The following is a 19,628-nucleotide window of genomic DNA, read 5'->3' on the forward strand; positions in this document are numbered from 1 at the left end:
CTCGGAATACCTGAACTCCAGCAGCTGCAGACAAAACACATTTGTCTTTCATCAAGCAGATTGAGTCCTTCACAACACATGCTCATGGCTGATTTAAATAATGTAGGCAAAGATGTTAATCACCATTTTCTATCATAAGAGCTCATTTCTTTTTCAGGTGGGAGAATCTGTGGTCAAGGCTCTCCCAGTCTTGGGCAATAAGACAGGTTCTGCAGCTAGCACTGCTATTGTCTGTGCAGCCCTGCTGTCTTTTGTGATCCCAGTCTTGCGTTTCTTGCATTGCTGCTGGGTGACCCACATTCAGTAGGAGGAACAGAGGAGTAGGATTTCCCCACGGTTTCCAAACATTTAACTCTGTGTGGTATTTTGCTCTGTGTATAAGGTTTGAAAGTGTGCTTAGTAGCAGTAATTCCATTTTGTTTCAACACTGATTGGTGAATTGTATTCCCACTGTGCTGGGAACAAAGCACTAAAAGTTTGGTTTGCTGGGCTTCTAAAATTCACATCTTAGAGCATGTTAACTTGTGAGCATCCTAACTTGGTGACAGAAATTGGCACCACAATAATCTTCATCCTAGCCCAGGTTTCTATAGGACAATCCAAGGAAAGAGTTCCAGAGGCTTGTAGCAGTGATGAATAATTGCTTGACTTTGCTGCAGTGGGCTGAATCTAAAAAAAGCCTTAAAATGACTGTGTTAATATTTTCATGTTGATACTTAACCAGAAAATGATAAAGCAACTCATTTAATCTGTCTTGAGATGGTTACAGAAAGCAGATTTGCATCAAAGGAACGTGGCAAGGAGCCGTGGATGGCAGTCACAAGTCAACAGTGCTGTGATTGCATCTGTGGTATAAAATACTGAACCAAACTATTTTAACAGGAAATTTTTCTTTTAACTATTTTGCTTAAACTCATAAGAAGAAAACTTTCTTTCATGCTTTTCATGAGAGCAGAGACTTTCTCAGTCAAGATCCACTTCTTTTTAGATTTTACAACTTCCATCTGCAAGAGTCCCCAGGCTCAGGTCAGTTCCTCCTCTCAGTAATAACCTGATACTTCTCAGTCTAATGTGGTATAATTCAGTCCATTAGGAATAACTGTAATAAAACAGACAAACAAAAACAAACAAAACACAGGAAAAAAAAAAAAAGAAGACAATTAGCTAACATGCAGAGTAAGTGAAGAATTACTTGTCAGGTGATAAGAAAAGAGGGTTCAGATAAGTAGCACAGCTACAAATTATACAGTTTTTTATCATAATGTTGTTACTGGATAGCTACTTTGAGAAGGCTGAACTGAAGTTAACAGAGGTGTTAAGCATATTTAATTCTTGTGTGTGTTTATTGTGTGACAGGATGCAGTTTCTCAACTAATGTTAATTGGTTTCATTTTATGATGTCAGCTGATAATTTTTTCCTGGTGATGATTTGGCAAAAAGCAGCCAGACCTAAAACCAAGCTGGTATCTGCAGATACTTGCTTACTACTCACTCTTAATGACATTAAATCACCGATCCTTAGTTGACAGCCCAGGTGCTGTCTGAACAATGCAGACAGTTCTATGAACGCTTTGCAGACACAGACCATCTCCCAGCAGCTCCGTCCAGCCATTGCTCAGTGATGAGATCACTTACCACAGGAGCTGGGTAACTGCATTTTTGTGGTTCCTAATCCGGACTTTGGTCATCAACACCGTACTGCCAACGCGATCTGATACAAAACACTTGTGATCCATAAAACCTTGAAAGCAGAAGCTGCTCTTATCAAGTCCATCCACTGTGCTGTAAACCAATTCTGCTTTTAAAAAAATGAAGTTTATTTTACATTGGGACTTTCTGTTCTCTTTCTTATCACCAGCACTAAAACCATCAGGCATAACATTCGTAAGCTCCCTCTGAGAGCTGTGCTACCTCGGGCTTCCTCTGCTGGCTTTCCAGCAATATGGCACAATTTCTATGGCTTTGAATCTTCCTATTGCATTAGCCTCTTCATTAGCCTACAGTGCTAGCTCAGCTGCTAGCTGAGAACAACCAGCACAGACATACCTTCTCAGGATGAAGAAAAAGGTACCCCAAATAAGATGTTGGTCATCTCATTGCGTACCTCTCCAACTCCAAAAGTTAATTCCCAGGCGAGACTTTGGCAGGTCTGTGCAGATGAATAGTAGTATGAAGACAGAAATTTGCAAGGCTTGTGTGTGCTGGAAAATATACCTTATAAGTCTTATACAAATTTGCAGTCATTTGCCTTCTTCACTACCAGATGTACTAACTCAAAGCACCCCAGGTTTGTGTGCTGGGTCTCCAGTCAGCCGTGAGATCACAGCTATCCTACATTATATCTATCTCTGTGTAACTCAATACTTTTGTATTCATTTTGAATCTCTGAAGTAAAATTGTCCCTCCTCATTTTCTGAGTAAAAGACCGTTTCAGTTAGAATTCTGCATAGAAAGGACGGACAAATCCTGTTTTCTCTACTTCCCAACTCGTCTTTATCCTCCCCATTCCCTGTGTCTGTTAAATCACCTTCCCCTTTCCATTCTGCTTCTCTTATTTGCATTTTCCTGCCTTTCTCACAGTCCCGGCCTTAGTGACTCATTCCAATTTCTTTTCTCTTACCCCTCAGAAACCTTTTTCTTATTATCTTTCTGTTTGGTGTTAACATTCCCCTATACCTCCCATATTATCTCCTTCATTCCTCGTATGCTTCCATCTTCTCTTGCCTCACTTTTAATCTTCAGGTTGCACCAGTTGTTTAGACAAGAAAAAATCTTTTTGATCTCTTCGGGCACAGGAGTGGCCATTGCCAAAAGGGTTGTTTTGATTTAAAACATCTTAAAAAGAAATGGAGTTCTTTTTGTCACATTCTCTAGAAACAAGATGATTTGCAAATAGAATAAGGAGATAATTATGGTGGCATGGCCCCCTATAGCTCATCTGCTCCAAGCACCTGTTCAACTTTGGATTTAGGGTGCGGCTGTGCAGTCCAGTTACAAATGTCTATAAAAAGTGAGGTTTTGTAGCCTCTCTGGGAAGCCTGCTCAGTGCTTAGCTGCCATCATGGCAAAAAAAACTTGTATCTGTCCTGGTTTCAGCTGAGGCAGCATTGATCTTTTCTTCATAGTATCTGGTGTGGTGCCGTCTTTTGGCTTTAGGAGAAAAACAATGATGTTGACAACAGACCAACGTTTAGTTGCTGCAGAGCAGCATTGCCCAGAGCCAAAGCTGTGTCAGTTTCTCAGCTTCTCATACTACCATGCCAGTGGTGGAGATGGATGTGGACAAAAACCAGTACAGCTGATCTAAATGGCTAAAGGGATATTCCATGCCATATGGCATCATGTGAAAAAAAAAAAAGCTTGAAAAATGGTGGGGAGATCAGCTCACGCCCAGAAGAAAGGAGCGGTATGGCCCTCTTGGTACTTGGTGCTTGATGTAAGCCCACGCTCAATGTGCTGCCCATTGGGACCCCCTGACTTCTACCCAGTGGTTCTCTGGACTCTTCTTGTGCGTGGGACTGCTCCAGCACAGCTGCAGGACTGTGCTCTGCCTTGGTCAGACTTCACAAGGCCTCATTAGCCCATGAACAACTATAGTCTATCAAAGTCCGTCTGAATGACAGCCCCGCCTGCCTGCACATCAATTACTCTTCCCGGTTTACTATCGTCCACATAAGAGGCAATTTTCTGATGAGAACTGTGAGTTCAGCTTCATTGGACAGTTGAAACGTTCATGCTAAAGCGCATAGAATTTGTGTCCAGAAATTGTTCTGGCACAGAGCACAGGTGCTGCCAATGCCATCTTCAAATTATTTAGTGACTGGTCTCAATTTAGAGAGAACAGTGCCTAACAGCCACTGTGGAGGCCTGGACCGAGCAGCCTGGAGGCTGAAGGACCCTGGAAGCCACCAGTTTTGGTGACAGTCTGCATCAACTTCATTGCCATTTGGGAAATTCAGACTATTAGCAAGCCAAGCAAAGTTTGGAGTGTACAGCTGCAAAATGTAACTCTCAGAATTCCTGAGTTATCACTGGAAACGAGGCTATTTATGGCAAGAGGTGCTGGTGGATGCAAACATTTCTGAGATGTAGCAACAGGAAGATAAAACGTTAACACTCGCAACTAATCACATCAATAGGTTCACGGGGGATGCTTCCACTGTCTTCAGTCAGAAAGGCAGGATGGATTGGCCTGCGATGAGCCATTTCCTGCCAGAAGGTTATTACACCCATTAGCTTTAAACGCATTAAAAAGTACAGGCATTTCAACAGCACCATTTTACTCCTACCACAGGTTATTTTTTATTTAAAACTACATTTATCAGATCTGTTCTCCAGGACTGCATGAACTGTGCAGGTTAGTCCTAAGAAGATGCAATCAAAAATGCCTCTTAGCTGCTTTCCAGTGAAGAGTTCACTCGCACAGTAGGCAAAATTCAAGTAAACAAACACTGAATTTACATACATCTGAAAAACAAAAACAACCAACCAAATAAAAACAACAAAAACAAAGTCCCCTTGAGAAGGTCACTTCAGAAATAACATGAATCAATAACACTCAGCTCCCCCACCAAGACACAGCAGTGGTTCAAAGTTCTGAAGCTAGTTAACAAGGGGTAGTTTATTGAATAAAAAGCATTCATCATGTGGCTTGTTTCTGTTCCCCTGAATTCAAACAGCAAATTACAAATGTCTTTGAAGAGCTATGGCTGAACCCACAGAGCTCCTGGTGCAGGTGGAGTCACTCAGCTGCTGTGTTTATCATGTATCTATACCCATTTCTCACAGGCATCAAGAGTTGGTGATGCCAGAAGGAGAGTTTTCAGCATCCCTCAGGCATGAAAAAGCTGGCATATGGATTTTGAGAATTCCTCTTATTAAAATTAGAGCAAAGACTGCAATCTTTTCCAAGTGCTGCCAGTTGATACTGGCATATCAGCTAGTGAAAGGATCTGAGCACCAAATATTTCATGGGGATAACATTTTGGCTGAGCCCACCTCTGTGACAGACATATAAAACCGGAGATGTTGGAAGTGCTGGTATGGAGCGCTCAGCTCTGCATGCAGGAGGTATCCACCAGCATCCAGCTCAGCCCACCTAACAATAGAGGAGGCTCTTGGTAGCCAAACAGGGCATGGTCTGGTGACCTCTGTGAGCTCCCTCTTGTCTTCCTGCTCTCCTCAGAGGTTGGTGAGGTGCTGGCACAGCTGCCCAGAGAAAATATGGTGCTCCATCCCTGGAGGCACTCAAGGCCAGGTTGGATGGGGCCTGGGCATATGAGCTGGTGGGGGGCAGCTCTGCCCATGGCAGGAGTTGGGGCTGTATGATCTTCAAAGTCCCTTCCAACTCAAATCATTCTATGATTCTGTCTGCTCTGTAAATATCATCACACATGGCTTCATGCGGGGGATATATCTGTATATCTTAGCAAGGCTAAACAAAACCTAGTGGTCCAGAAGACCTATTTCTGCCTTCTGCCTTCTGCAGCACTCACTGTACTAATCTTTTATGTATTTATTGGCATAATATTTTATAAGTTGACACTATCTTTAGGTTAGATATTAGGAGGAAGTTTTTCACCCAGAGGGTGGTGACGCACTGGAACAGGTTGCCCAAGGAGGTTGTGGATGCCCCATCCCTGGAGGCATTCAAGGCCAGGCTGGATGTGGCTCAGGGCAGCCTGGTCTGGTGGTTGGTGACTGTGCTTGTGGTAGGGGGGTTGAAGCTAGATGATCATTATGGTCCTTTTCAACCCAGGCCATTCTGTGATTGTTTCTATGATTCTATGATTCTGTGATTCTATGATTTAGTTTACAAATAGGAAACTGTTACACTATGGGTCATATTTTACACATACTTGTAATAACAAGGCTCAGATGGAATAAAGTACAATGAAATGAATTGTTCTGCATGTTGGAGATGGACAGATGGAGCTGGCAAGCTTTTCAGTAGGCCTTCTGAAAGTTCATTATTTTGATGGCCATATTTTTACATGAGCAATTCACTAGGAATCTGGCTTTGTGTGATCTCAAATTCCCTCTGGGACATAGTCCTTTCTTTTGACAATGGCCAACTACTTGATGTTACATGGATACTCCAAGAGTGTAAACATGAGGAGCTGTTTCAATTTTCACTTCCAACATCTCCAAAAGTAAAATAATTCCAGTTCTACATATAGTTTTTGTTCACACCAGATAATCTCAGGTACCTACAGATATTTTGGCAACATTCAAAGCAGGATCAATTTTTTCACATGTGCCACTTTATCTATTAATGGGCCTGCATATTCAGCTGCTGAAAAACATCTTGTATGAGTCGTAATCTTGGATGGTGTTGGACATAAAATCCCACTTAAAATTTATGTGTTTCTTCAAAATATAATTGTGGGTGTTAATTTTGTACCTAGTCTTTTCCATGTATGTCCCAGGAGAAAAGCAGAATGTGACTTTGTGGGAACTGGGGCTTCACAGTGCATACTATACTCCATTTCAAATTACAAGCCAGTATTTATTGGTGTTTATTGGTTTTGTAATTCTGAGATGAGATTGACTTACATTTTCTTGATTGGCATATAGTTGGTTTTGACACAGTTACTGGCAGCTTCAAAGCACCATGGTAATTACTGAACAATCTCACCTTTCTTATGCAAGGGAAATAATAGAGTAGATTACATGGGGGAAGGAAATATGTTGGTTGAAAAATATGTATTTATTAGCTGATACTGGATCTGACCATACACATATTGACAAAAATGAAAGGAATTCCATTTCAGTTTTGAAAAAGGTGTATTTTCACAGAGAACATGTCTCTTCTGGGAGCCTTTAATTTAATGTACGTTGGTTTCCTATTTTAAGAAAACAATTTGCTGTTAAACACTATGCCAGCTAGACTTACATTTTTCAAGTAAAAAACTCTTTGTCCTGAAGTATTTTAAGGTCCTAAAGAGCAGGAAATTGCCTATGACATTTCAGTTTTTCCATTCTAAGAAAAAATGTTCCAAAGTCTAAAAATATCTCTCTTGAAAAACACTCTTACTCTCGTTGTAATATACCATAAGCCATGTGACAACAAAGACATTGCTTTCTGAGACAAGCATTGTTTTCAGTAAACTGAAGAACTTAGAGTCAGCAATTAAGATTATTTTCATGTAAAACTGCTGACTTGAATTGAAAAAATGTTTATTGATGTAATCCAAATAATTTGATGGCCTACTTTCTAATACAATGTCTCTTTGTTCCTCTTTCTTACTTAACATTAACAAAAATGATATAGGTCAGAATTACACATTCACCTAGGAAGGAAATCCCAGTAGACATGTACCATTGGCTTGTTTCACTATTAGGTGTTTTCAACTTCTTCCAATACTAAGTATTTTTAGAGGAGCATTTAATGTATTCATACACATTTTGGTCTGTGGCCACAAATAAACAGGTATGGTAGACAGAAATAGAAATAAGGTTAACAAAATGCATCATGTGGTGCAGTAGCATCTGGGAGTATGTTCTGCAGGTCAAAGATGGATGCCTTACTATTATGCCTGGATATCCAGAAGAATTGAAAGAGGGTTTTGGTATTCAGATAATTATCCCAGCAGTGCGTTCAGGCATGTGAGCTAATCACAAGACACTTGTTTATTGTCAACTCAGAAAAATAAAGAAAGGCTGACTTACAAGTAGGCTGAGGCCACTGTGGAGACATTCCTAGACAGGGTGGAACCCACAGAATGAGCAGAGCTGTCACTGGAGATGCAGCAGGTCCCAATTTGCACTGAAGCTGGAGATGTAGCTTCATGATATCGTCTGTTCTGTGATGAAATATGCTTTAGCGGTTCTTAGTCTTATCTCTCTCCCTTGAGGCCCTGACTACTCACTCCTGGCTTTGCGCTGCAGCTCGTTGCCTGTCCTCAGTTGTCCTACTATAAATGCTGGTGGGGGCAGGCTGCAGAGTAGCTTCCTAAAGTCATCAAGATTAAAACTAGCCTTTTGGAAATGTTTTGCATTTTCTGGGATTGATTAAATCCCAATCATTTCAGCTGTCTGATTTTGCAGACATCCCTAAAATAGCTGTACGAGACCAAGTGAAATGGTAACAAATGGAACTACTGAAAGGTAATTTAATTTTTAAAATTATCTAAATGATGCATCACAAAGATTTGCACAGAGTGGCTGTGTCTCCTCACTCACAAAGTAAAAGCACAGGAAATATACTTTCTTCCAGTTTGAAAATCTTAATGAATGTAAACATCCACTAGAATTTAATGAATCACACAGCCTGGAGGGGTCAAGATTAGACAGGCTTGATCCCATGAAGACCAATAGGGGTTTTGCCTCTTCCTTATTTTCAGCTAAAATTTATTCTCTCCTATCTATTCTTCAGGGAATGACTGAGTTTTAATATTCCCTGGTATTTGACCATAGGCTTATTATATACATCAAAGTATAATATGGATCATGTAACTATTGATAGTCTCCTGCATTAGAAACCTTGGAAATACAATGGGAAAGGACATCAAGAGCTCCACTAGACCATTCCTCTGCCCTGAGGCTTAACCATATCTATGCTGTGCATAGCAGTATTTATCTAAATTGATTTTTAACAAAACTTGATTTTTAAAATACACGTACCTTCTTACGTAGTCTATGTCTGTGTAGTGTTTAACTAGGGATGTTCCTCAACACCTCATCTACATTTGACCCACAGTGAGTGTTTTACATCAGGATGGACCAACAGAGGGAAACAGCTGTGTGGTGTTGTTTGTTGCTTTCTCTTTGAGCTAAGAAAAGTAAATGTGGACCCAACCCTGTCATTTAGTAAATATACTGAATTAATACACATTTCTGTATATATGTGAGCTCAGAAAAAGTTGCAGAATCAGTGATTTGCTGTTAAAACAAGTTCCTTGTGAGAGAATATAGGTCTTGTATTTGTGCAGGGAAATGTTGGCATTGACACGTGAATACATCTTATTTGCCTTACAACAGCAAAAAGATAACGTCTAATATCATTGTGATCCCTGTAGGAAGAGAGAACAGTTCTGTTGATGTGCACATTTAAAAAACATACCGGTGTAGTACAGGATGTACAATAGAAGTCAAAGTAGAAACGAATAAACAAGCTATGAAAGCATGAGCCTTTACCAGTACACCACCAGAAAGCTTTGCAGCACTGCAAACAGTCCAAAGACAAACAGCTGCACCTCATCAATTGCAAATGATGGTTCAGAAAAGACAGAAGACCAGAGGGAATGAATGTGCTATAGGGATTCTGTATAGGAAGTCAGCAGAACAAAGACAAAACCATGTGGAAGATGCAGAAGAAACAATGGAATGCTAGGAGAAAATGAGGTAGTGCTGCATTCCTTAGATCTATATTACATATATAATTGTTTCAGTGGGAGTGACACTTAAGTGAAGTGAATAAGTAACAGCAATCTTGGTGGGGCAAAAAGAGGCAATATTAAACTGGATCCTGGGAGAAAGCAAGCATAGGCAGCAGAGCTGATGACAGTTTGAGAACCTGGAGAGTTACCTTTCTCCCTGAAGGTGAGAAAAGGGGAGGTTTGCCAAACACTGAGTCGCTTTTCGTTCTTTGTCTCCACAACTTAAAGATAGCAGAAGTATTTGTCATGCAAACAGCCACAAGCAATACGAGCTGGCTTGCTGGCATTTTACTTTTTATTTTATTTATTTTTTTCCTGACTCCATGAGAAAATCAAGGATAGTTAAACCAGTACAATTAGATCACTTAAATTCTTGTTACATTTCTTTGAAACTGTAATCACTTTTTGTAGAGCCTGTTTTCAGCAGATCATCAACTTGTCAGCACTACCTACTCGTTCCTGCCATACAACCTCTTGATTTTTTTATTTTATTTTATTTTTTATTTCCCTTATTGCTGTGTTTGGGGCATTTTTTCCATCTTTCCTCTCTTCTTTTCTTGTTTTTCAGTGTCACTGGCACAGGAAATGTCGCTCAGATGGCAGATCCTTTTCACCTAATTTTATCTGGCTTAGGTAAAGCTTGGTTGTGTACTACTCTGTTAGCAACATAGTTATTAGTCATTACCATGAATTAAGAGAAAGAGAGATTTTCTGGGAGCATGTCATCTTCCAGCTACACTAGGCATCCATTTTAGACAGATGTCTTTCTCTGTCTAGACTGTCTTTCTTTTTGCGCTGACTATAAACAAAGACTGGTTTAGGTACAGATGTCTGGGTCAGGTTAGATGAATCACACTTATAAAGTTCTACTGAATATTCCCAGTTACTAAGAACACTGATTTTGGCAGCAGTTTTGCAGTGACTTGTAGACGCTGTTTCCATCTTTTGCAATACCTTTGGATTCAGGGAAGCATCTGATGAAGAAACATACCCTTGCAGACTTTTTGGCTCTGCACAGGTGAGGAACTAAGAGCGCACCTTGCCTACAGGCAGACGTGTTGCAACATAAGATGCAAATAGCTTGAAAGAAAAACAGAAGCATAAAGAAACAGCTCTTTATGTGCCCTGGAGCAAGAGGAGAAATTGGCTAGGTATTTTTGTAAGACAATTCAGGAAACGCTCATTTGACACAATCACGATGACACTTATTTTGTTTGTATCAAAAGTTTTAACTTGACTTTGCTACAGATATTGTTTAACAATGGGCAAAATATTTTAGTACTAAGAAAGAAACAATTTCACATTTCATGTGTCATTCCATGTATTTCACGTCTGTCATTCCACGTATTTCTAACTGGACAATTAAATCAGAGGCAGCTCTTTGAACACAGTAAACATCTGGCACAAAAAATAAGTTAATCAATAGACTTTGTATATATTTATATGAGAAGGACAACTGATAAATCTTAATAATTAGCATTGCTGCTCAACAGCAATGATCTCAAAGACAAACTTCTGGTCCCACATGGCAATCAAGATGATAGTTCAGTCTTATAACAACATATGCTGGCTACTGTGGACTAAAATGCAGTAGTTTGTCTGAAGAACCACTTGTGCTGCCACCCTTATATTTTGACCATACTCTGAAAATGTATGGAACAATTTGTCCCATCAGGATTTCATGTGTTTGTGGTTACAGGAAATCTGTAGGAAAGAGAAAATATCCCACTCAGCAGCAGCAGGATGGCAGCTATAATCCCAATGGGAATGGCAGCACCAGCTTCCTGTGCCACAGGACTGGAGGGCATGAGGTAGGAGGGAGGGAAGGCGATGCTCTGGTTCTGCGTTACAGAATAGAAGTTATAGCTCACTGGAATCAGGACACACAGACCAGCAAATAAGTAGAAGAAGCCACCCACCAGGAAGAAACGGGTAATGGCAGTTTTATGACTGATTCCTATATAAATATTTCTCAGAGCACATATTGTGGCGATCAGTCCCAATAATCCCATGACCATGGCAATCACCAGGAGACCCTGAGCAGCATAGATTTCTCCAGGGATGGAGGAGTCATAACCAATGAATTTATGGCAGAACTGCTCTTCATAGCCAGGTGAGACATGAATGTAACTGATGAAGCAGACTTTCCAAATCCCCACCCAGGCGATGCCAGAGGAGATGATGGTGGTGTTGTCCACGTGCCACACTCTCCACTCCACAAGTCCCATGGAAACGGTGCACAGAATCCAGCCTACTGTCCCCAGTGCAAAGGAAGCCAGCTGGAGGTAAGAGGTGTCAATTAGGGAGCTCATCATGTGGGGGCCTTCTCTGTCACAGGCCTTGCCATGCAGCCAGAGATGAGTGCTGGAAGGAAACAGCGTAGAACCAGGACAGCATGACCAGGTCCACCCTTCAGTGAAAGGCAAGAGAGTGCATGAGTGGAGGAGGCTGGCCCTCCCTAACACTAGTGAAGTGCTAAGCTCAGGGTAGACAAATAATAGGCTTTAATTCTGTATATCTCACTGCATCAGAAAGAGAAGAAAGGGTCTCTGTATAGCACCCATCACAATCTCTATTTTACACCCACAAAAAGAAAATTCACATCTTTTTCCGATTTATTTTCTCCCTCTATTTAACTGCTATGTTCCACAGGCCCTCAGATGCACTGCATACAATCAGTACCCCTGGGGGCAGCTGGCTTCTCTTGTCCAATCATCCTAAAACTGTGAAAAATCTCTGGCTGTTTTGCCTAGCAAAAGGTTTTGTCTTTGTTTGCTGACTCTGTACTCTGAGTGGGAACTAAGAGTGCCTTTTTTAATGAAAAATATCTAAAATTTCCCACCTCTTTCATACAGCTTTCTGAATAACTACAGGAATGACTCATCAGCAGGGAAGATCTGGCTTTGAATTCATTGTATAGACCTGAAAGTTGTAGAGATTTTCATATTCCATAAATAATCCAAAACACCTTTTCTCCTGTTTCCATTGCACTCAAGACAGAATAATAGTATCATAGAATGGTTCGGTTTGGAAGGAACCTGTAAGATCATCTAATTCCAATCCCCTGCTACAGGCAGGGACACCTTCCATTAGACCAGGTTGCTCAAAGCCCCATCCATCCTCACCCTGAATGCTTCCAAGGGCATCCACAACCTCTCTGGGCAACCTGTTCCAATGTCCCACCACCCTCACATAGAATTTCTTCCTAAAATCAAACCATTCTATGATTCTGATTATTACAAATGTACATTTAATCCTTTCTGGTATGGAGAAAGTTGCTCCAGAATATTCTCTTGTATTTGTATCTACTTAAAATAAAACCAATTTATAAATGCTTTCTTAATCTGATATTTTATTTGCAGAATGATTATATATATATATGCAAACAATGACAGCTATTAATAGCCATACAGTATTGTTGCCATTACATGAAGTTAGAAATGGCTTTTTTTTTTCTGACACATTTCCACATTAAAATAGCGTTGTTTCTGTAAGCATCAGTTGATCTTCTTAGACAAAAAAAAGAGAGCAATCAAAATATTTTTGTGTTTATTTCCTTCTGCTTTTGCTTGAATCAGTTGAACACAGAGAGGCCAAATCTGAATCATATTAAAATACACAGAGCCTGTATTTCTGTAACACTGTTCCTAAGCACTATTAACAGCCATTTAGTCAACTGATTGATATCAAGTTCGTAAAAGACAGACAGTGCTCAGTGTCACCTACCAGCTGCTCAGTGTCACTGAGAGCTGTTAGGTGTATGGTGTCAAAATGTATCTTTATGGGTTGAATTTGTCCACCTTCTCACAGAATTAAATTAGATGATTGTATCCATTACTGAGTCCTCTATATGCTACATTACTTAAATGGTGTCAAGGATTACATTTTGAAACCAGAAAATAGGGAAAGTTCTTATTTTTTTTCCCTATGAGATTCAGCAAAAATACAGAACAAGAAAACACTTAGGATGAAAGAATCCAGTGCTTACACAAAAATTCTAAAAACAATGGAAATAATAAAGTTGGAAGTCTCATGCTTAGATGAGCTAGAAATGTTTAGAAACACATGAAATTACTTATCATGGCATCATAGGTGGGGAATGATTCATTTTTTGGCTCCTTTCTCTACCTGCTCACTGGATCTCATCTGATCTAACGTAGTAGTGCTGACTTAGAGAAAAATCTGGATGGAAAAGAAGTACTTTGGAGATCAGTGGTGAAGCTGAATTACAATTATTGTACTTGGCACTTTTGAAAAAATGAACAGAAGCCCATACTCATGACTACTCATATTGGGACTCGGGAAGAATACAATGAATGAAATACTGAGATTGGCAAGGAAGTTACTTGCCATACAAAAACATATTAGAATCAAAACGGTGATCTGTTTTCTGTTTCCTGCCTCTATTGTTGAGAATTTAAACATAAATTCTGTAGGTTTTGCTGCTATCTTCAAATTGGAATGGATATGCATCACTCGCCAGAAGGACTGATTTAAGGCAGTCTTTAGATAAGACCGTATTTAGTATCAAATATCTCACATAAATCAGGAGCCTGTGCACTGCTTTAGAAGGCATTTCCAAGCTTATCTTTCAATACAGATTTAATATTTTATATTTGTCGGATCACTCAGCACTTTGCCTGCAGGTCTGGCACGCGGCATTTACGTGACCCATCCAGCACATTCCTCTGGGATGCATCGAGCCTCTCTCAGAGGAGCTGCATGTCCCACAGGAAAAAGTATTAGGGAAAGCCACTCGCACCCAGCAAACCCTGTTCCTAGGGCCTTTGTGGCATTTCTGAAACCACGGAGCATGGGCAAAGCAGCCCTTTAACTCCTAGGTCCCAATAAAGCCAGGGGAGATCTGCAGAGGGCATTCCCACCTCCTTTGGGATGGGAGAACCTGCTGCTAACTTGATATTCTCATTAAACAGATTTTTAGTTACCCTTCTTGGTCCTTGTGCAAATGTCCTTTCTTGACCCATGAGATGAAAACTTGAATGTCCAGCCTCTGTGTGCTTACAGCTATAGTGGAAAGTTCAAAGCACAAATCACTAGGCAGCCTGCGCTAGGATGAACAGCAATGGCATCATCTATTGACTGATTTTGTGCTTCAGTAAGAAGAGAAATATCTGGAGTTAATTTAATTAGCATAGTAAGATTACCTATATGATCTGAATAACACAATGATGTAATGTGATGAATATAGGAAATCTCCTAAGGCAAATGAATTCATACTCACTCAGCTACAAGAGGTCTTCTGAGCCATTAGCTGCTTTCCTGGTGGGAAATTCTTGACTGGGAAGTTCACTCAAAGCTGCGGATTTTAGCAATCAGAGGTTACATGCCAGATACCTCATAGGAAGGTCAGCTACAAAGCCGGTGGGGCAGGAGGAGGCAGGCAGGCTCACGTGGTATGTGTGCCAGGAGACACAAGGCCTGACCCAAAATGTTTTCCCCCAAAGAAGCAAGAGGAGTGCATTAAGAGTGGGCTACAATTCCACCTTTAATGCTGCATCAACAGTATCATTCCAAATAGCTGCAGCACTTCTAGGGACATTACTTTTCAAACTCTGGACACAACAGCCAAAAAAGGAGAGCAGCTTCCACATGCTCATAGAATCATAGAAAGGCCTGCTATGTGCAGGGTCGCCAACTACCAGACCAGGCTGCCCTGAGCCACATCCAGCCTGGCCTTGAATGCCTCCAGGGATGGGGCATCCACAAGCTCCTTGGGCAACCTGTTCCAGTGCGTCACCACCCTCTGGGTGAAAAACTTCCTCCTAATATCTAACATAAACCTCCCCTGTCTCAGTTTAAAACCATTCCTCCTCTGTCCTATCACTATCAACCCCTGTAAACCCTCTTGCTTTTATGGTCCCTTCAAATATTGGAAGGCCACAATGAGGTCTCCCAGCTGCCTTCTCTTCTCCAAGCTAAGCAAGCCCAGTTCCCACAACCTTTTCTCATAGGAGAGGTGCTCCAGCCCTCTGATCATCTTAGTGGTCCTACTATGGACCCGCTCCAAGAGCTCCATGTCCTTCCTGTACTGGGGGCCCCAGGCCTGGACGCAGTACTCCAGATGGGGCCTCACAAGAATTGAGTAGAGGGGGACAATCACTTCCCTCTTCTGCTCATCACCACTTTTTAAATGCAGCCCAGGAAATAGTTGGCTCTCTCTCTCACAATCCCCAGTTGCATTCTTGCAATCTTAACTACATCTTTAATTTCTTTTATTTCGAGGGGATTTCCTTCATAGATATATTTTTAACCAAATGCCCCACTCTATTAAAATTAAAATGGAAACTTGATTGTGTTCAAGGGAAATTTGCACAAAGACAGAGGTGATTGAAATGTGGTACACGCCAGTGAGTTAATCTGAATGTAAAATCTTGAAGGATCCTTTCTGTTTTACTGTGGATTTTCATTTATATCAATCAGTGCACAGTAAGCAGCTGTTTAAGAAGTTTGTGGAGCTATTCCTCATGTATTTCAGGGACATGATGACATATGGCCTACCCCTCCTCCTTACAAGGAACAGATGAGGATGCCTGGAGCTGTGGTGACTTTCCTGCAGCCACAGGCTTGCTTCTAGGAAAAAATATGGAAGTAAGCCACTTTCTCAACTACCACATGGCTACATGGTGATTTTGGGGGTCACCAGTGCTTCAGGCTTACTTTGAAAAGAATAAAATGAAATGCTACCATCTGAGAGATAAAGATAATTTCTTGGTCCCATCTCTTGATGTTTGCAGGAAAAATGGAGCTGCATTTCATATTTTGTCAACACTTCTACTTCCAGTTACCAGTAATACTGACAAAGAGCAGTGGCTGTGTTAACAATTCTCAGAGCTGTGAAACACATTTCACTTCTGGAACTAATACTAGGGCCCTATGTAAACCATTTTTCCATTTTTAATTACCTTCAGTGGTTTGTATGCATCAGCTGGGTTCCAGATCTGCTTTCTAAAGGTTCTGTCTTAGGGTTCTGAAAAAAAAAATAAATTAAAACCCTGCAAATGAATGAGGAAGCTAAAAAAGGAAAAAAAAAGGCACTAGGTAGAATGCTTCCTTAATTAGTTCACTTAAATGTAAGTGAGCTTCTCAGGTTACTGGGTCTCAGACTCCCCCCCAGAGTGAGCTCCTGTCCCAGGGCCTCAAGTCGTAGGGTGGCATAAAAGAGTGCCCCAACCACGTAGTCATCCACAAGCTTGAAAAATGGGCCCACATGAACATAAGGAGATTCGGTAAGGCCAAGTGCAAGGTGTTGCATCTGGGACGGGGCAATCCCAGAAACATGCACACTCTGAGAGAAGAACTCATTGAGAGCAGCCTGGAAGAGAAGCACTTGGCGGTTCTGGTGGACAAAAAGCTGGACATGAGCCAGCAGTGTGCGCTTTGAGCCCTGTATCCTGGGCTGCATCAAAAGAAGGGTGGCCAACAGGGAGAGGGAGGGGATAGTCCCCCTCTGCTCTGCCTTTGTGAGGCCCCATCTGGAGTACTGCATCCAGGCATGGGGCCCCCTATATAGGAAGGATGCAGAGCTGTTGCAGTGAGTCGAGAGGAGGGCCACGAAGATGATCAGAGGGCTGGAACACCTCTACTATGAAGAAAGGCTGAGGGAGCTGGGCTTGTTAAGCTTGGAGAAGAGAAAGCTCTGAGGAGACATAAATGCGGTGTTCCTGTACTTGAGTGGAGCTTATAAGCAGGAAGGAGACTGACTTTTTACATGAGCAGATGGTGATAGGACAAGGGGGGGAACAGTTATAAATCAAAAGAAGGGAGATTTAGGCTATAGGAAGAATTTTTTTACTCAGAGGTTGGTGAGGCGCTGGCACAGCTGCCCAGAGAAGCTGTGGTGCCCCATCCCCGGAGGCGCTCAAGGCCAGGTTGGATGGGGCCCTGGGCAGCCTGAGCTGGTGGGGGGCAGCTCTGCCCATGGCAGAGACTGGGGTTGAGGGGGTTTTGAGCTCCCTTCCAACCCAAACAATTATGTGATTCTAGGATTCTATGATTCCACACATCCCCTTCCTCTCGTATGTTCACATCCAGTGTTATGGACTTCACTGCTCGCCCCTCTTTGTGTTTCAAAATAAACAAACCAAAGCAGCCTGCACATTTGTTCCACCAAGAAAGAATACATTGAGACTGAGCTGTGTAAAAGCTCTTTGCCCATTTTGGGAACAGATTTTGTTTGGTTTGCTTTAATGCCAGAATGAAGTGAAACCAATAATTTCTGAATATTGCTCACTGGTTTTTCAGGCCCTATTTTACTTTCCTGAGTTTGAGCCCATCTTGAGCTAAAAATCAAAGTGAGGAAACATTGCAGGCTTGCATGGGATGTGATGGCAGTAGGTTTGAACCAAGACACCTCCTTATCATAGGTTTTACTACGATTTACATATATTTTACTGGATTGTTTCTCCTTTGCCTTGAGGCTTGAATGGAGCCAATTAAAGGCTAAGTAGAACAGTAGAATCTGCTCAGAATTACAACTGCTGGAAAAAAACAGGACAGTTCCTCTGGCTATGTTGAGATGGCATCCTCCTGGGAAGCTTTATCGAGGAGAGGGAAACCCACGGGCCTGCCTGGCACAAAGAAAACACATCTATGCCATCAGGAGGCAAACACAGCCAGGCCACGGGAGCTCACAGAGCAGGAAGAGCAGGGCACGGAGTATGGGCTGAGGGCATGGGAAGAAGTTTCTTAGACAAGTCAGCGTCCAGCCAAAGGAATTGGACCAGATGCTGTCTGTGGGAGAAGTGAGGAATACTGGCAACATTATGAGCATCAGCCTAGAACACACTGCACGGCACCCAGTCAGGAGCTGTAAGCACTCCCTGTACCTCATAAGGAACTGCCTGTGAAGGGGGAACTGAAGAGCACACAGCCCTCACACAGCGACTCGAGATTCTCCTTGTAGGCAGAGGGTGGATGGTTGAAAGGAGAGCCTTCCAAAACGGTAAGAGACAATACTTATTTCTTTGTAAATGCTAGCACAGCTAGGGTAAAGTACACTAAAAATGGTAACAACGGAAGAGCAAAGATCCTTCCTTTGCCATCTACTGCTGAACAGCCCTGCTATAGGAGTTCTGCTGCAGCTGTAACTGCCTTGACGAGAAAATGCCTGATAAACTCTTCCTATACAAAATATGCACAAGGTTATTTTTCCCAGCTTGTGTAAGCAGGATTTAATTTACTTTAGATTTTTTTTTTAAATGTTTTAAGCAAATATTTTAGCTGTAGATGTTGCCAGGCACCACAGTGCATTTTGAAATTAACATTCAAATCCCACTTTTGTGAAGTTTTATAGCCAAGATGCAGCTTTATTGGCCTATACAGGGCAAGGCTTACCGACCAAATCCTTTGCTCAATCCACGTCTTGCAGCAAAAAGGAAGTAGGAAAAAAACAACAGCAGAGCAATTAAGAAGGTCTCTTCCTAGCAATATCCCCGTGATTTAATGCTCAAAAATTTAATTCTTCAATTCTCAGTTGGGAAAACATTCTTCATAGGAAACAAATAAATATTTAAATATCTCCCCATCTGTTCTTCATCAGCACTTCATAAAATAAGTCGTATAAAAAGCAGAGCAGACTTACTTCTGTGGGGCTGAGTGTTGTCCAAGGCTTTGAAGCAGTGTCAGCTGGGTGCAGCAAGTTCCAGAAGAGAGGTGAAAATAAATGCCCCTGCAAATCTTGTGCTACCGAACAGGTACCTCGCAGTTCCTTGTCACTCTCCCACTAAGTCAATAAAGATGGAAAAAGTCAGTTAATCATTAACATACTATAAAAATATGTAAGCTTTACCATATGCCATCATTTCTAATTGCTGTGAAACACTACCAAAGTATGTTAGTAACTCTCATGTGAAACTCAGTTTTCTGTAAGATGCTCTTTCAGAAAAACTGCCCTTGTGATTATATGCTTTTCCTACCTGAGACCACATGGTGCCCCTGGTCTGACAGCCCAAAGGACACAGAATCTTCATTTGAAAGAGAATAAAGTGATTTCATAACCCTTTCTTGTTTGTTAGAGTTTTCTTCTGTATTTATACAGGTAGTGAAATCAGTCCAGCTCTGCAGCAGGGAGAAACGTAGGGGAGAAGGAAGAGGTTTCCCAAGGATAAACTCAAGTGGAATGCCTCTCTTGTTGAGCTGTGGTTGACAGTACGCATACTTCAATGCAAATAGTGCCACACTTGTTATCTTTACTAATTTATTTCTTTAATTTATATTTTTGTCTCGCTT

The 19,628-nt window shown here is 41.5% G+C and overlaps 1 protein-coding gene across 1 annotated transcript; it reads right to left on the reverse strand.

Moving 5' to 3' along the window:
* Positions 1-5,651: 5,651 nt before the first annotated feature.
* Positions 5,652-19,327, reverse strand: CLDN34 (claudin 34). Its single transcript, XM_031557230.1, has 4 exons — positions 19,316-19,327; positions 18,982-19,122; positions 14,327-14,448; positions 5,652-11,744 (listed from the first exon to the last, which is right to left on the reverse strand). Exons 1-4 carry the CDS (start codon positions 19,325-19,327, stop codon positions 11,060-11,062), a joined length of 960 nt encoding a protein of 319 aa, XP_031413090.1. The 3' UTR covers positions 5,652-11,059.
* Between the last annotated feature and the right edge of the window lie 301 nt (positions 19,328-19,628).

The sequence above is a fragment of the Meleagris gallopavo genome, chromosome 1 (assembly GCF_000146605.3).
Source record: "Meleagris gallopavo isolate NT-WF06-2002-E0010 breed Aviagen turkey brand Nicholas breeding stock chromosome 1, Turkey_5.1, whole genome shotgun sequence".
In the NCBI taxonomy this organism is placed as follows: Eukaryota; Metazoa; Chordata; class Aves; order Galliformes; family Phasianidae; genus Meleagris; species Meleagris gallopavo.

Excerpts from the sequence above, each read along its gene's own strand:
- CLDN34 (XM_031557230.1), bottom strand. Across the intron at positions 14,449-18,981 it reads CAACACTCAGCCCCACAGAA|CGCAGGCTGCCTAGTGATTT; the intron begins GTAAGTCTGCTC and ends TGTTCATCCTAG. Across the intron at positions 11,745-14,326 it reads TTGCACAAGGACCAAGAAGG|CACTCATCTCTGGCTGCATG; the intron begins GTAACTAAAAAT and ends GTTTCCTTCCAG.